At 42.5% G+C, this 17820-nt stretch overlaps 1 protein-coding gene across 4 annotated transcripts in view; it reads left to right on the top strand.

Moving 5' to 3' along the window:
* Positions 1 to 17820, top strand: part of ERG (ETS transcription factor ERG) — a 199923-nt gene that overhangs the window by 173942 nt on the left and 8161 nt on the right. For 2 of the 4 annotated variants that reach the window (XM_068547087.1, XM_068547088.1), the window contains 6 exons: positions 3836 to 4039; positions 4884 to 4964; positions 6918 to 6989; positions 15390 to 15458; positions 16116 to 16172; positions 16857 to 16904. In XM_068547087.1, the coding sequence (XP_068403188.1) occupies positions 3836 to 4039; positions 4884 to 4964; positions 6918 to 6989; positions 15390 to 15458; positions 16116 to 16172; positions 16857 to 16904 (531 nt within the window). The remainder of the gene's footprint in view (positions 1 to 3835; positions 4040 to 4883; positions 4965 to 6917; positions 6990 to 15389; positions 15459 to 16115; positions 16173 to 16856; positions 16905 to 17820) is intronic. The other 2 variants (XM_068547089.1, XM_068547090.1) reach the window with 2 other exon arrangements.

Genomic DNA, 17820 nt, shown 5'->3' with positions numbered 1-17820 from the left:
TTAACAAACTGTATGAGAAAGTAACATTAAAATATTATACTCTAGAAAGTTTTATAAAAACACTTTAACAAATGTATATATATTATATATATATATAATCCTTTATAAAACCTTGTTTTGATTTTGAAACATAGAGAATACTTTTTTTTATAAATAACTTTTTAACCCCAGTATTATATGTGTATTGTAGGAAAGAGAGAAGATAAAGTTTAGTGAAAAGAAAACTTTTAAATCTCCATTCCTTTTTTTCAGAGACAGTAGTTGCCATTTCACTGTATATCTCTCCAAAATTCTTTCCATGGTTATGTTTATATTTCTTTGCAAAATATAATTATTCTACCATAATGTTTCAAATGTTTAAATTTAATCTATTTTGAACAGTTTTCATATCAATAACTACATTCAGAAGTGTAATTTTTAGTTTCTAAATATCACAGGACTGTTCCTAAATGTACAACAACTTAACTAGTTCTCTTTCTGTGGGACATTTAGGGTGTTTCCAATGTTTTGCTATTATAAACAACACTACAAAGAACATCCTTGAAAATAAATCATTGCGCACTTCCTCTCTGATTTCCTAAGGATAAATTTCTAGAAGTGGAATTTTTAGTTTAGAGACTATACACACAGTTTTTTAAAAGGCATTTGAAATGTATTGCCGAGTTGTTCATTGGAAAGGTTGTAGCAATTTACGCTTATGCCAGCAGTACAAGAGAATGGCCATTTGACCAATCCAAAGTGCGAATTTAGGGGTTATAACAGGGCAGGTCAAGGAGGAATTGGTCTGTGGGGTCTTGCATGTGATTCCCTTAAAGGAAAATTGAATGAGCCATTACAACCTTGGGCTTAGCGAGGGAAACCAATTAACAGGCACACCAAGGGATGCTGGAGAGACTGGACTTCTTTTTTGGCTATCTTCCTAAGACGTCATTTGACCGTTTTAACATGAACCCAGGAACTTTCAGGAAGATGTTTATGTATCATTTTTAGAATATCTGTTTCCACCATTAAGAGAAGAAAATGCCTTCTTAGAATGAACAGATTTCTAGGAGGTAGTTACACCAAAACATAGTCCTTCCAGGTTGTTAAAGGCAAAACAAAACAAAAAGAAGAGTTTGGCTAATACCTAGTGGTGGAATTTATAGGAAATGGCTTGGGGACCCCTGTGGAAGGGAGGGTCTTCTCTCCGAGAGGGCCGTTTAACTGTCCTCTGCACAGAACCAAGGAAAGAGGACTTGAATTCAGGGCATCCTAAGACCAATATATGATCTGTTCCTGAATAACGAGGAGTCATGACATACCATGAGAAAAAGGAAAAAAAGGACTTTCTATGGAAACATTCTGGAGTTTAGAACATTTTATCCCTGAAAGCAGAATGCTGACCCAATGGCAAAGAGCCATCTGAACTTCAGTGACTTGGACAGAGTTAACATTCCCAATACACATTCGGTTTTCACAGGCTAACAAAATGTTTCCATGTGTTTGGATTACAAAGGAATATGCACAGCTTTCTGTCAACACTGCCATTTGAGCTTTTGTAGATGTTGTGCGCTTTGTAGCAGAACCAGAGTTCTTAGTTTATAGCTTCTACGCATGCGCCCTATGACCAGCTATTCTACATCTAGGTACTCACCTAGGCCAGCACTTTCTCAAGCTTAACGTGCACACAGATCAGCTGAGAATCCTATGAAAATATAGACTCTGATTCAGTAGGCCTGTGGCAGCACCTGGGATTCTGCATTTCTAATTAGATCCCACGACCACACTCTGAGAAGTGAAGCCCCAGGGTAGATGGTCTGAACCACTTTAGAATTACCTGGACAGCTTTTAACAACCCTGATGCCCGGGCTGCCCTCCAGCAGAATTAACTCAGAATCTTCGTGGGTGAGACCAGACATCAGTAGGTTTTTATCTCCCCATGATTCTAATGTGGAACCCAGGCTGTGGACCAATGCAGATTGCTTCACATGTGGGTGGGGAGGGAGACACAGGGGTCTTCATTGATAAGTAAGTTGGGTATATTTGTGGGGGGGTGGGGATATCCGAGAGCGGCTTAAATGATGAAATATACCTCCGTGGATTGACTTGGACACATCTTGAAAATACAGTGCCGAACGCCAAAAGCAAATCAGATACCGTTTATGTTAACTTAAAGGCACACAACAATGTATATACAGTGGATATGGTAAAAGTATTCAGATGTGTATAGGGATGAGGCATGTATCATTTCAGGATAGTGGTTCCTCCTGGAGTGTCCAGGAGGGGAATGGGTTAGGGATGCATTGTATTGGAGTTGAAAGAATTTCTTTCTATTAAAAAAGATATGAAAAAGTAGGGAATGAACAAAAGAAGGGAAGGAGGGGGAGGCAGAAAGAGAGTGAGAAAGAAAAAGAAAGGAAAGAAGGAAGGATGGGAGGGAGGGAGAAAGGGAGGAGAATTCTGGTGACCGTGGCTGGCTGGCTGTTTCTCACTGTTACTGCGACTGACCCTGGAAACCGAAAATGTATCCCAACAGCACATCGCATGCCCATTCTTGAGCAGCCTGAAACATTAGTAAGACCAAACAAGCTTCTAAAACTATTGGCTAGAAAGCAATTCAAAAGGGTGATGTATTCCCACAGCAGATATTTTCACTCACGATGATCTGAGTATCGTGGCACGCCTGCCTTCTATGAGCCTGTCCAGAGGACCCAGACCAAGGCTTTCATTTCACATGGGAAACAGACACAGAAAGGAGAAGCAGCCTCTGGAGGCTGCAGCGTTGAGAGACCCTGGGATCAGGACTCTGGGCTCCTGCTCCTTTGCCCAGGTGTCTCTCTGCGCTCAGGGACCCCAGGGAGGAGCCCCGTCTGCTGGCGAGGCACCCTGGGTACCCCTCCACCCAGGCTGTTTGTGTGGGGTGGTCCCAGCTTGTGTTTCCGTTGGGGATCACTTGCTCCTTTTCCCCAGAGACCTGCTCTCCTGGTCATGCAGGGGTCCCCTCCCATACGTGGCAGCAAAGCCTGATGACACCGCCTGCATCCTGTGGGGTGTTTGTGCCCCAGCTGTGGAATGTGAAAGCCCCCCAGCCAGCTTGCCTCCTGCAGGTGTGAGTTAGTTGCAAAACCAAGTTCTCTGCAGGAAAAGCATGTAACTGACGGCTCTTTCTTAGAAACACTAGCTCCTGGGATGTGCTAGGGTTCTGGTTGACCTACACATCATCTCCAATTCTGTGGTCAATATTTTTCAGTATTTCATACAAATACTGTATGGGTTTTTATTTTTTTTTTTGGTAATCTGTAATTAACATCTTCCTGATATGTGTTGCTCTTATTTCATATAAAGATACCAGTAGTTTTCTGAGGAAAGAAAGTTTTCATTTATTCTTATTCATTTTTTCCCATTCTTTTTTAAATTGAAGTATAGTTGATTTACAATGTTGTATTAGTTTCAGGTATACAGCAAAGTGATTCATATATATATACACACACACCACACATATTTTTATATGAATAAATGAATAAATAAAAATTAAAAGAAACTAATAAAAAGAAAATCCCATCCCTACAGGAAACTTTAGATTATCTGAGCAACAAAAGGGCAGGTGGTGTGAATAATCCTAAACTTCCAGAACAATTCACTTTAAAGACAATGATCTCTGACTGTGAGTCAGTTGGTCTTCCTCAGACATTCTCCTCGGACTGGTCCCTGAGCCTGGCTTGAGGCTGTGCTTCTGGAAGAGTGGGAGGGGATGCTCTGGATAGCTATGGCTGGTGGGAGATCCCACCTGGGATATGGCTCTACCCCAGAAATTTGTCTTCAGGAGTTGACCAAATACGCTTCCATCCCCTTTCAGATCCTATGCTATGGAGTACGGACCATGTCCGGCAGTGGCTGGAGTGGGCAGTGAAAGAATATGGCCTTCCGGACGTCGACATCTTATTGTTCCAGAATATTGACGGGAAGGAGCTGTGCAAGATGACCAAAGACGACTTTCAGAGGCTCACCCCGAGCTACAACGCTGACATCCTTCTGTCGCATCTCCACTACCTCAGAGAGAGTAAGGCAGTCCCCGCTCCCACAGAGAGCACTGTCGAGAGGTCCTTGTTAACGTAAGATGCGAGGGTTCAGCCCAGTTGCCAACAGCATCTTGCTGCCCTAACCCAATTCCCATTAGGATCTGAGAGAATGCTTATAAGTGATGACTTAGGTGATTGCGTAATGAGAAGTAGTCAGTGCTTTTACGAGAAGTGGCAAAGTCAACTACCATTCAGCTGCCTCCTCCAGGGTCCCCCAGCCAAGAAGATCATATGCCAAAGGGAAACAGAGCTTTATCTGGTCACACATTATTTCATCTCTATGATGCCCAAATAGAAATAGAAACATTATGGAAAGGCTCCTACTTGATGGGAATTGTGGAGTTTATCTTCCCTAAAGCCAAACCAAGCTCCCCTTCGTATCCCACTGGAACACAAAATGAGGAACATTTTCACTTGGTATCTTGAGATGTGGCTTAGCCTGTCGCAATGGGAATGGCGTCTTGGCAATGAGAGGCATGAATCCACAGAGTCTGCTGCATGCTTTAATATTTCAAATGTCAAGCATGATCAGAAGGAGATAGTAGAGATAGTGCAGCAGTGGGTGGTGTGAACTCTTTGGTGTAAATGCTTTGCTTGGCATCCCAACCACTTCTTCCCTGAACTCAATATGGATCCCCACCTAGGTTTTAACATGCTAACCAGTAGCAGGGCCATGGAGAGATTTCCACGCAGCCCATGATAATAGGGTGGGGAGTGGGGTGGATGTTTTCCTTCTTTTTCTTCTTTTTTTTTTTTTTTTTTTCAAGGAAGGTAATTCTCTCTCTCTTTTTTCATTTGGATGTTGCTTTTTGTTTTGTTTTGTAGCACCTCTTCCACATTTGACTTCAGATGATGTTGATAAAGCCTTACAAAACTCTCCACGGTTAATGCATGCTAGAAACACAGGTAATGCTGGCCCTGCCCCTTCCCCCCAGGACAAGTGTAGGGTTTTGTTTACAGGTTGCATGCTTTACAGGTAGAATGTGGGACAGTCAGTGCATCAGGAAGGCAGAAGTCAGAGGTGGATGGTTGAGGGGTCCTTGGTAGGTTGAGGCTGTGTGTTGGCGGTACCACAGCCTCAAGGCAGGAGGCACTCTTTGGTCTCTGAACACTCCCCCGCTTCCCTTGCCAGTCAAAGGATTTCTTTCAACCAGGAGATGTGCAGAATTAGCCTTCAGCCGTAGCCTTAGCTCACATTTGCTGGATTACAGTCTGCTGCTGTTAGTCCTCAAATATGCTCTGTGCTGACTGTAGAAACTAAAAGCATGTTCCATATAAAGGGGCCCTTAGCATGCTCCTTTTTTCTTCTTTTCCTTTTAAAATTTTTATTCTTAAAGGAATGTTTACTAGGACAAGCAGGAGTTTTGCTTTCCCCTTTTTGGTAAAGTTTTAGGCCATTCAACTTGACTTGAATCTTCTTGCACAGTCTTTGTACATTTGCAAAAGGCAGTAGGAGGGAATGTCGGTTACTTTTGGGGAGCTTTTGTTGTGAGGGAAACTGTGTTATGACTTCGGAAGATTTGAAATTAGTGACTAACTAAATACCTGCTATTCTATGTCTAACCATTGATTCTACATTTTATTTATTTATCTATTTTTTTTTTTTTTTTGCCTGAGCCTGATAGAGTTTAACGTGATGCTTCTTCCTGGCTAACCCTCCTCCCCCCCATCCTAGTAAAGGCTGAGAGTAGAGGCTGGGCTTTCTGTGGATGAATGTGGTCCTGGTCACACCCATTTCCTCCCTGGTGATGGAGACACTTACAGAAGCATGGCCGCAGGCTGCTCACCCCACTGTTATCAGCCTGCAGGGACCGTCTGCCACCACCAGGCTAGGGAGAAAACCATCTAGTGTTGGAAAGACTTCAGTAACCCCTCATAGGCAAGCCAGCCAATTCATGATCAGCCCTCACATAGGAATAAAGCCATTTTCCAAATACTTGCCATGTTATTTTTAAATGTATGATGTGAGTGAGTCCAGGCTTGAGTATTACAAAGGGATTGCTAGTTGATCTCCAATAGCCAGAATGTTGTGCTTTTAATCTGAAATTTAAAAAAAAATTGCTTTGAGTCAATAATACACTTTTTCAATGTAGGTTACACAATCAGCCTATTAATGACCTTGTGGCCAGAAATAGCAAGCACCTTAGACAAAGTAATTCCCCTCCCTTAGGAAATGCCTTGGAGATACACACACTTTCTGATAATTTCTTAGTCATTTAAAAAATTTTTAGCAGAGGATGGAAGTGTCAGGAAAGCTCTGACTTCATTATTTTTCCTATTGCTAAACATAGAAGCAATCGAAAAGCAGGACAACAAATTCCAAACGGACTGACCTGTGAAAAGAGAATCATTTCCACTAACAATTTGAGAATTGATGGAGAGAGAGAAAGGGAAAATGTGCATCTGAACAGAGATACAGATTAATTTTTAAAAAGATCCATAGATTCTTTGGCAAAATATTTATCATTCTTTGGTACTACTTTCCAAGGGCTCTGTTAAGTGTTTTATGGGTTTTATACAATTTGAAAATTAAAACATCCACCATAGAATTGTTTTAGTAAAATGAGCTTGCAGGGGGATGGGCAGACCCACAGATGGGCTTCAGGAGGAAGCTGTAAAATCAAAACACAAGACGCCTTATGCCAAGTGGGGCACAGAGAGAGTCACATCTCTTCCATCTTCAGCATCTGTTTCTGACCCGTGTGCTAGTCCCTTCTCCCGAAGTCTGGCGTGGCAGGTTCTAGTAGGCCACCTCCCTTGGTTGTCACGGGGCAAAGTAGATGAGGCGCTGTTGCTGAGATCAGATCAACGACCACAGCAAAAGACCTTCACATGTTTTGTCTTTCCTTTTGTCTGCAGGGGGTGCAGCTTTTATTTTCCCAAATACTTCAGTATATCCTGAAGCTACGCAAAGAATTACAACTAGGCCAGGTACGAAAACACCCCTGTGTAATCTCTTTATTGAGAGACATCCCAGGATGTCCTGTGAGATCCGTGACCTACGTCACGAGACACAAAGACAGCTGATCTTGGATCGGACCTCTAAACAGTCTTATTCTGCCTCTGTGGATCTGGCGCCTAGAATCAGACCGTTCCATTCAGAGCTCACGCGAACAGTCCCTGAACTGTGGGATTATAAGCAGGTCAGCCCCTTCACTAGCTGCTCTCAAAGACAGATGGGCCAAGAAGGCATCCTGGATGCCTGGCGATAAGGAATCCATCCGGTTTCGAGTTTACAGAAGGACATAAGTGTAATCTATCCGTCCTCAAGGCACAGCACAGAGCAGGAGGCAGCCCCCTAACGCTAGTGACTGGTTCCCAGCTGTCACGAGAGCCAGTCTTTCAGAGCAGAAGCATGTAATCAATCATATTTACACCTGAGTCTTAACTTCGTGTCTTTCCCGATGACTTGATTAGGTTATTAATTTACGCGTCATTCACGAAAAGAATCACTATTAAAAAAAAAAAAAGAAAGAATCACTATTTATCAAGTGTCTATTAGTGCCAAGCACGATGTTAGATTCTGGGAATCTAAGGATGAACCAGACTTTAGAAAGCTTCCTGTCTTCAGAAAGCTGGCCTGTTCATTCCACAGTTATCCATGGAGCCTCCTGAGTGCCAGCCACGGGGGTGCAGCAGAGAACAAGCCCACAGGCACACAGCCTAAAGCTCTAGATGTTTCTAGACGTAAAGCCACCTAGAGCCAGAAACATCACACACATATACATTTAACCTTACGGGCTAGGTACCTAGAGCCGGAGAGACAGATATGGATGTTTAACCTAAAGCACTGATTTTATAGTAGAGGCAACACCTCTAACGACAGAGGCTGTGGGAACAGGAAGGGAAAGGAATTCATCCCTCCATGAAAGGGGGAAGGAAGCGTTGCAGAGGAAGGACCATATGCCAGAGGAGGATTAGGTGTTGCCAGGTGGAGAAGGAGGGGGTGACATTGGGCAAGCATGGCTCAAACATCTGTCCCCTAGCTGGGATGTACAACCCCATGAGCTGGATGACACATGCCAGCCTCACAGCTGAGGAATCGTGATTAGGGCTGTGGGATGGTTTTTCCCTATTCACACGTGGATCTAGAACTCACGTCTTCTTAGACCCAAGCTGTTGCTCTTGGACGTCTGTCACGTGTCCAGGCTGCCCAAGTCCTGGTTTGAACTGGTCCCAGGCACTAAGCTTGGCACTGCTGTTTCTTCCCAGTGAAAAAGACAGGGGGGCCAGTGAGCTAAATAGCCCGGGTGAAGATGCTTCTCGGAGCTTTTCTCACCCTGACACAGCCCTGGTACTGTGACTTCAGGCTGGCGATTTTCTGTCCTTTAACCTCATAAAGTCTGCCACCATTCCTCCTGGGAAGCATAGTGGAAAGGCTTGGCGATAGTGCTTAGTTACCTCTGACACAGGATATTTGATCGTGGACAAGACCCAGGGTCTGGAGTGAACTAGATTGACCCTAAAGAAACCCGCCGTGGGTACTGAGAAAGGACAATGAAAGTGCATGTGTCACACTAGCTCTAGACATTCCTGAGTTTACCGCCAGTAAATGGTCCCTTGGGAGGACATGGGACGTGTAGGAAAATCACAATGGTTTTGTGAGTGTTTTAAAGTAGTTTCCATACATACTCACAGAAGTCAAAGCTATCTGTGAAACATTTGGCCATGGGTTGCTTATTTGTTTGTTTGTTTGAAGCAATTTCATGGATGCCTCTAGTTGCAAAAGCCAGGGATTGTGAGCTGGTGTCAGGGCTGTGTGGCCGCATGAGTTCGTTCAACATGATGGTCGGAGCAGCCGGCCGGCTGCCTGTTGCTTCATAGACGGAACAATGGGTCCTGGAGCTCCTTTCCTCCCTATTTGAGGACATGGTGGATTTGGAAGATACGGCGCGTCCAGGTGTCAGAGAGGAGAGTGGCCTGGAGGACTCTGGCTGGGACACCACTCTGTGCTTCAGCCCAGGGGGAGACAAGGGTGGCAAACGCTAATTCACCTAGCAAAGCCCTGATAATGCTCTTTTCTTGGGTCTGTCATTCAAGTGTGACTTGATTTGTACCAAAATACGTGTTTTGGTGATTGCTGCTGTGATTCTGAAAGGAGATACAAATATTAGTGTCTGAGCTACAAAGAATTGAAAATCAGAGTGAATGAGCCAGAGAATGATTTGCTGTCAGCCAGACTGAGGGATTCAAACTTGGAGAATAGACTTGTTTGTATACCTTGGGTGGACCAGTGATCAACCTTGCAGGAATGGTTTTGTGAGTGTGAAAGCTTATAACGGTGCAGTTGGAGAAGTTTGTGATGGGTCAGGGGGGATGGGTGTTGCAGATCATGGGGGGAGGGGGTCACTGGGAATCTGACTGTGTCCCTTTGGTTGGTGGGTATCTGACTGCTTTCAGAAGAGCTGGTTGCTGACTTTCCTTGGGAGAGGTCCTTGGGTCCTTGGGGACAGAGACCCAAGTTCCCGTTCCCCTGCACTCTTGGTTTGCTGATGGACACTCTTGGTGTCCATCCATTTCTCTAATCCCACGTCCACGGAGACAGAGGACTCCTTCCTCCCACCTGTGTCATCCTGCTGAGTCCAGCTTCCCAGTGTTCCCTCCCCACTTCCTTCCTTTCCTTCCTCCTCAAGTAACCACCCCCGTCTACCTTTTCTTCTTGTCATGGCCCAGCTTCCCAAAAAGATCATTTATTCCAGAGTCCCCTTACTGCCTGCCCTGTCGTTTCAGTTTCGCGCCCCCACAATTGTCCGGGACTGTTCAGTGACCTTACAGGATAACACATGATGGACAATATACTCTTTTGTTCATGCCTCATCCCCTCTATGCTTGTTCCTATTAATTTTATCCAAATTTTCCTGATTCAAAATGCACCCTCTTTCATGATCCCTTTGTTGAATTAGCATTTAGATGAGTCTCTCCTCTCCTCTTAGAAAGTGCTAGCACATAGGCAGATCCGTTTACGTTCTTTTTTTATGATCGAATTTCATGGTGTCGCATGTGTTTCTTGGGTAGTCAGTTATTATGACCAGAAGCCCTTTCCCCATCTCCCCTGTAAACACCCTCCTTCTTTGCTGAACACATGCTTTTTGACCATGAACACATGGCCATGGCCCCTTGAGGCCTCAAGTGGCATAAACAGAGACAGGTCTGACTCAGAGAAACTTGCAAGCTGGTTTTTGACCTCATGATGTGAACCCTGCCTGGCATCCTAGGAGCAGTGTATGTGAAAGCTCTGGTGTGTGCCCAGGACGATCTGTAACCCCACCTTCTCCTCCTCCATCACCGTGGTAATCCACGCACCATGATACGCATCTAGGATTTTATCGAAAGAGACTGGAGACTTGGGTCTGCAAGTGCAGCCTTGACTTTCCCTTTTCATCTGGTGCTCCTCAAGGGTTTCTCAGAATCTGAAATGATTCCTCCTTTGGAGTTTGCAGCTCAGTGCCATTCAGCATCTCCAGTCATAGCAAGATGACACAGCCAATGCACTGTCTCCTCAGTTAAGTAAAGCCTGTATCACAGCAAATGGCTGAAAATGCATTCTTGGCTTTGCCCTAACTGTACTCTAACCACAGATCTGTACATCTGTACACCTAGTTGAAAAGGGAAGGCAAAATGCCCCCAGATCTCCATGTCTTTGACAGAGGAGTTTAGAAGACTGTAGGGAGAGCTAGAGGAAAACAAGAGAGAGTGATTTAATCATGTTAGTAGGCTTGACCCTGAAAATTGCTTGCATTAAATAGGGGTTTATAGATTGGTTTAGGTCAATAGCTCTCGGTCTTTGTCTTTGCCATTAGCATCTAAGTTCATTGAGAGCTGGCAAAATTCAACCTTTCACATCCAGTGCAACCAGGGACCTTCAGAGTTACTTTGAAAATGTGGCATGGATCCCCAGAATGAGGATAAGCTCTCCCATGATCCAAGTTCTGGTCCTTTAAAAAAATAAAGTGGTGGGTGGATGTCAAGAGGGCTAGTGGGCTGTTCTTCAGTAATCTTGATGAAAGGAGAGTGTAAAATTTGGTGAACTTAATCCTGCAGGAAGGGCAGCAAGGATGCTTGCTTACATCATTGATGTCTAGGGAAGGGAGTAGTTGGGGGAAGGAGTCTCATTCAGAATCAGGAACTGATCTTGACTCCTAGAAAATAAACAAAGGTGCTGGGGTGGAGGGAGCCAACACCAGTCAAACTCCCTATTTGTAGTTTTCATGGTTTTTGGTCTAGATCATGGCATATAGCATACTTCTTTGTAACCCTCAGCTGCCTATGAAATGGCTTTTATAAAGTTCAGTTTTAAAACACAGTCTGTTACAGAAAAAAAATAGCAGAACCCATGCCAGAAAGAAGCCTTCCCTGACATAGGACCTTCTGCCAAGTGTATGAGTTAATGACCTTGAAGATTAAAGTTGAAGAGAAATGGAGAGTGGATTGAAATGACCACCAAAAATGAAATGTAAACTGTGTTCTTACTAGAAGTCTTATGATCTACTCTCCATAAGGGGCAAATAGCAAATGTACACAGAGTAATAATTTTTCAAGGAGCCAAAAAGCAGAACTGCTCAAAGCTGGCTCTGCTTTGAGGTGTTGTAGCTGCTGACAGGGTCACTGAGATGATTGTCACCCATCTCAGCAAGCCTTAGTTCAACATTCCCCACTGTCACATCCCACAGGAGGCGGGGGGGGGGGGGCGGCTTGGTGCCCATGGCATGTGATCGGTAGCTGATAAGAGAACACTGGAGCAGAATTCCATGAACAAAAACAAAAGCCCACTTATCTTCCATGGCAATATGTTCATGAACACATTAATCATTGTTCATATAAACATCTCCAGTTCTTGGCAAAAAATCAGACTTGGAGTTGTTTAGGTCCTGACTGATTTTCAAGGGAAGATGAGACACACAATACTCAATATTTTGATGAGGTTACACACTCTGAGAAGGACTTTATGAATTAAGAGTTTCAAAATATTTTCCTGTTAGTAGTTTGGTGTTTGATTTCTTCCAGTCACATTTCATGGGCAATGTCTTTATGTTTAAAGTAGTAACAGACTAACTACTGACACTTGCTATTAATTCCATTTCTCATATTTCAGGTAAAAGCATTCAATCTAGAACTCTTTCCACACATTTATTTGTATTAACACACTCAGATAGCATTTCTGAAATCCTTATCTGTAGGAACACAGATTTTTAGAAAAGAATAATGGAAATTGTCTAGAACAGGCTTTCTCAAACTTCAGTGTACACCCAAGTCAAATGGGACCTTGTTAAAATACAGATTCTTTTTTTTTTTTTAATTTATTTATTTATTTATTTATTTTTGGCTGTGTTGGGTCTTCATTTCTGTGCGAGGGCTTTCTCTAGTTGCGGCAAGCGGGGGCCACTCTTCATCGCGGTGCGCGGGCCTCTCATTATCGTGGCCTCTCTTGTTGCGGAGCACAGGCTCCAGACGCGCAGGCTCAGTAGCTGTGGCTCACGGGCCTAGTTGCTCTGTGGCATGTGGGATCCTCCCAGACCAGGGCTCGAACTCGTGTCCCCTGCATTGGCAGGCAGATTCTCAACCACTGCACCACCAGGGAAGCCCCCAGATTCTTTTTTTTAATTGAAGTATAGTTGATTTACAATATCATGTTAGTTTCAGATGTACAGCAAAATGATTCAGTTTTATATATACATATAAAACTGTGTATATATATATATGTGTATATATATTTTTTCTTTTTCAGATTATTTTCTCTTATAGGTTATTACAAAATATTGACTATAGTTCCCCGTGCTATACAGTAGGTCCTTGTTGGTTATCTATTTTATTTATAGTAGTGAGTATATGTTAATCCCAAACTCCTGATTTATCCCTCCCCCCCTTTAGTAACCATAAGTTTGTTTTCTGTGTCTGTTTTATATATAAGCTCATTTGTATCATTTTTTTTGTTGTTTTCTGTTTTGTATATAAGCTCATTTGTATCATATTTTTTAGATCCCACATATAAGCGATATCATGATATTTGTCTTTCTCTGTCTGGCTTACTTCGCTTAGTATGATCATCTCTAGGTCCAGCCATGTTGCTGCAAATGGCATTATTTCATTCTTTTTTATGTCTGAGTAATATTCCATTGTGTACATGTACCACATCTTCTTTATCCATTCCTCTGTTGATGGACATTTAGGTTGCTTCCATGTCTTGGCTATTGTAAACAGTGCTGCAATGAACAGTGGGGGTGCCTGTATCTTTTCTAATTATGGTTTTCTTCAGATATATGCCCAGGAGTGTGATTGCAAGATCATATGGTAGCTCTATTTTTTTTTTTTGTTTACCAGAATCTGGTAAAATGCAGATTCTGATTCAGTAGATCTAGAGTGAGGTTCTGCATTTCTAACGAGCTCCCAGACATTGCCGATATTGCTGGTCTGCGGAGAAACAAGGACCTAGAACATATTTCTGGATTCTCTTGCTTTTTCACTTGGTAGACAGAAGCCCCACATTGATACGGCTGTCTGCTCCTAAAGTAGGGGAGATGCTGTTACAGTTGCCCTGCTAGTAGATTTTTCTTTCTGAAACAATTCTCAAATTGAAACTCTGCCTAACCATTTTCTAGACAAAATGCAACTAGATGAGAATCTATGTGCAAGTGCTCCCAGCGACTTAAGTTGAAAGTTAGTTGTAAATTGATAGCGACTGCAGATTTAATTCCCGTGTGTAACCTCAACACCAGAAAAGTGAGAATCTGAGGAACTGGGTGGGAAATGCTTACAGTCCAAAAATACAGAAATGCCAGTGGAGAAGGGAGTGGTGAGCAATAGAAGAGTTTCAGAAGAAAAATTATCGAACTCAACCAAAGCTCTGGAGGGTAGGATTTCACAGACCACACTAGTCGAGATGCTTGTAGCCAAACAGACCAAATAAATTAAGGCAATTCTGCGTTGGATTTCACGTTGCATTTCATTGCTGTTCTCTCTGGGACATGAAACTAGGAAGAGACATGTCTTCTGCAACACAGTCAACAAGCTATTTCAAGATTGACCCACCAAACTGCCAATTTTAAACAAAGTTTAAAATCTCTCCAAGTGAGATTTTATAGTCATCTCCAGGTGACTGGCAGCAGAACACCTGCTGAAGTACCTGGCTATGGCTTTCAGCTGGCCCAGAATGACACATGGCATTGGACCGAGACCCGTCAATCCAAGAAGTCGTAGTTTTGAAATTGTTCTGTAATAAAATTGCGTGTAGCTGGCCACCGCACTCCCCAGCTTTATGTAGGCACAGTTTGTAAGAACATGCATAATAACATTTCTGGAATGTATTTTTAAAGGAAACTTGAAATGACTTAGAGTCAGAGTCATTAATAGAACTTGCACTGAGGATGCAGAAGTATAATTATTAAATTTGCATATGCAAAGTGTGATTAAGTTTTATGGGACAAGTAGCAATACATTATAAATACAAAAAGAAATCATTGGCATATACTTCAGCTCTACGGTCATTGCTGATGTTTTGCCGGGGCAGTACTATTTCAGTCTTACAATTCATTTTAGAGAAATTCTAAATTCATTTAGAGAAGGAGAAAGAGTAGACATTTGCGTAGAAAAATAACTAGACCCACCTAAATGGGAGGGAAGTCCAAAAGGGAGGGGATATCTGTATGTGTATGGATGATTCTGTTGTGCAGTGGAGGTTAACACAACATTGTAAAGCAACCATACTCCATTAAAAATTAATTAAAAAAAAAAAAAGAAAAATAACTAGACCGACCCTTAAGACTGATTTAATATAAGTGGATGAGGGAAAATGAGGGGTGGCTGAGAGAGGCAGCTGGCAAATAAGAGAAGGCAGTGCTCGTTTCCAAGGAAGAAGAAAAGGAAGGAATGTGAATGTCATTTGGTGGATTTAGTGTCAGACCTCAAGTAGGAATCGGTTGATTCATCAATGTTGTAGGCTGTGTTTCAGACGGGTCATGAAGATGATAAAGGGGTGATGGACTTATGTCAATTCCAGCTGGAAGCAGGACAAATTAGATTGTAAGAAACTTTTGATATGGTCTTGACCTACGATTGCAGGAAATTACCTTAGAAGAGTCAGCCAGCTCCTAGAGAATCTGTCCATGGGAGTTTTCAGATTAATGGGTGAAACTGTTAGATCAGTAAAAGATACAAAGTTATCATTTGTAGATAAAACCCAAATCTCGTGGAATCCAGGTTGAATATTACTTTGGATAACTGGGTTTTCTTGCACAATATTTATTCTAATAAACACAAAACAAAAAAAAAAGCACACAAAATAGCTGTTATCAAGTTATGTTATTGATCTTTTAGTCAATTTATTTATCTTTACAGATTTACCTTACGAACCACCCAGGAGATCAGCCTGGACCAGTCACGGCCACCCCACCCCCCAGTCGAAAGGTACAGTGTTGGTTCCTACTGCCTTGAATCCTCACATCACAAGGCAGTGGATAACTCTTGATGCAGTAAATGATAATTTCTGTAGCCAAACTATGCTTTTTCAACATACATTTGTCCCTTTGGCAACAAAGCGCAACTGATCTTTAAATGCAATGATTCTTTCTCTATTGGCATTATACCTATTTCTATAACAAAAAGAAATGAATGAAGTAATGAATGATGTAATGCATTTCTGGACAAATGCATGTCTCATAGGATGCTTGAGTACAGATTAAATACTGGGTGATTTCCTAATCTTGGCCATGTTTAAAGTATTCCGTACTTTATATTTTCCTGGTGGTTTCCCTTTATCTTTTGATTTTAGAGTTGATTCATTTTAATCTGTTTTGTAAACCATCTCAATTTTTTTTTTAGTTTTGCAAAAAGTGGGGTAAAAATAAATTTTTAAAATAAGTTAAAGTGCCCTCGTTTTGCTACCACATTTACATTTGGTTTCATTAGAAAGGACATTTTTTTCTTACCGTGTTTCTTATTATAAGAGTAAGGCTATTATGTTAATAACTGAGGTAAATGATGGAATGATGATACAACAGCAGCAAAGTCTAGTAGCCAAATACAAGTTATAACTAATTGTCTCTTTGTTTTTTGGATCTTCAGCTGCTCAGCCATCTCCTTCCACGGTGCCCAAAACTGAAGACCAGCGTCCTCAGCTAGGTATGTTTCACAGAGCATCCTGGTGGCCATAAAAGAAGAAACAGGTTTAGCAGCATCTTTCTAAAATGTGTCACTTTCTAAGTTAAACTCATGTTCCTTTGTCTTCTTTAGGACTGCTCCATGTGTAAAACAGGGACTAAATTATCAGTCTGCTCAACTGGGAATGACTCGAGATTTTGCTAAAACATTTCCAAAACCCATGCAATAAATATGGAAAAAACATGCTGCGTGCACACAGGCAGCTTCTTTGCGGCCTAGCAATTCCTTGATTTTCACCTTCCAGGTCGCATACAGCAACATCAGCGTGTGTGCCAAGTCCAGTGCGGAAACACAGTGGACGGGTGCTGCTGCCGGTGTGCTGAGCCGCACGGCCCACACGGCCCTGGGCAGAATACATCTGCCCTGTTTAAATCCTGGGAGGGAGAGGGCGCTGGGCTAGGTGTTGGGAACCCTGGGCCAAATCTGAGCTCGGCTACCAGCTAGGAGACCTTTACTAAGAAGCATCACTCAGATCCATGTGACATCTTTTCTAATACAGGAAGTGGTGCTGGGGGACTTTGGCGTGGGGGACATTTTCAACTCTGAAATCTGGAAACACCAGCGGGTCAGCATTATTGCTGGAGCTACATCCTACCTGCTCACAACTATGTCTTTGGGATCTGACTTCTTTTCTTTTTGCTATAGATCCTTATCAGATTCTTGGACCCACAAGTAGCCGCCTTGCAAATCCAGGTGAGATACTGCTGATGATTTTGCTCTTACAAAGTTATCTTTTGGGCTGTAGCTATTTTGAAACTGAACTTGTACAGACAAGAAATCCCTTCCACTGAACAAATTGAAGTTGTAGGTCTCACTGGACTGTTTGCCTAAGTGGAAAAAAATGGGTCGGGTTATAAATTAAGATTTAGCTTCAGCAAAGAGCATCATTACCTAATCCAAACTGTATCCGTTTCCTAGGGCTGCTCTAACAAGGTACCACAGACTGGGGGTTTAGACATCGACATTTATTGTCTCCTAGTTCTAGAGGACAGAAGTCCAAAATCAAGTGGTCAGGGTTATTTCCCTCTGTGGGCCATGAAAGAAGGATCTATTCCAGACCTCTCTCCTTGGCTTATAGATGGCCATCTTCTGCCTGTATCTCTTTACCTCTATATGTGTCTTTGTGTCCAAATTTCCCTTTTTCTAAGGACACCAGTCATATTGGATTAGAGCCCACTCAAATGATATTACTTTAACTTGATTACTTCTCTAAAGACCCTATTTCCAAATAGCGTCACATTCTGAGGTACTGGGCAAATCCAACATACGAATTTGGGGGGGAGGGCCACAATTCAACCCATGACACTAGCAGATAAAATAATATCTTTAAAAAAAAAGAACCATAATGACAACCACAAGACTTCAAATTTAGGATCATCTTCAATGAATGGTCTATTTCTGAACTCAGGTGCCAGGAGAAAGTGCAGATTCTTAATTGGCCCATTTGTAACCTGTCCCTTGCCAAGGATTGTCACCTGTCATCACGCTTCAGTGCCAACCAAATTGTTTGATTTGTTTGTATTCAGATCAGAACCAGCTGTGCTGGCATCCACTTCAGAAATTCACAGCATATGCTGCATATTCTCAACAGCAAATTCAGATGCCAAGA

Source organism: Eschrichtius robustus, chromosome 6 (genome assembly GCF_028021215.1).
Source record: "Eschrichtius robustus isolate mEscRob2 chromosome 6, mEscRob2.pri, whole genome shotgun sequence".
NCBI classification, from domain to species: domain Eukaryota; kingdom Metazoa; phylum Chordata; class Mammalia; order Artiodactyla; family Eschrichtiidae; genus Eschrichtius; species Eschrichtius robustus.
The sequence above is the reverse complement of the archived record's forward strand: the minus strand, read 5'-3'. Positions and strand labels throughout refer to the sequence as shown.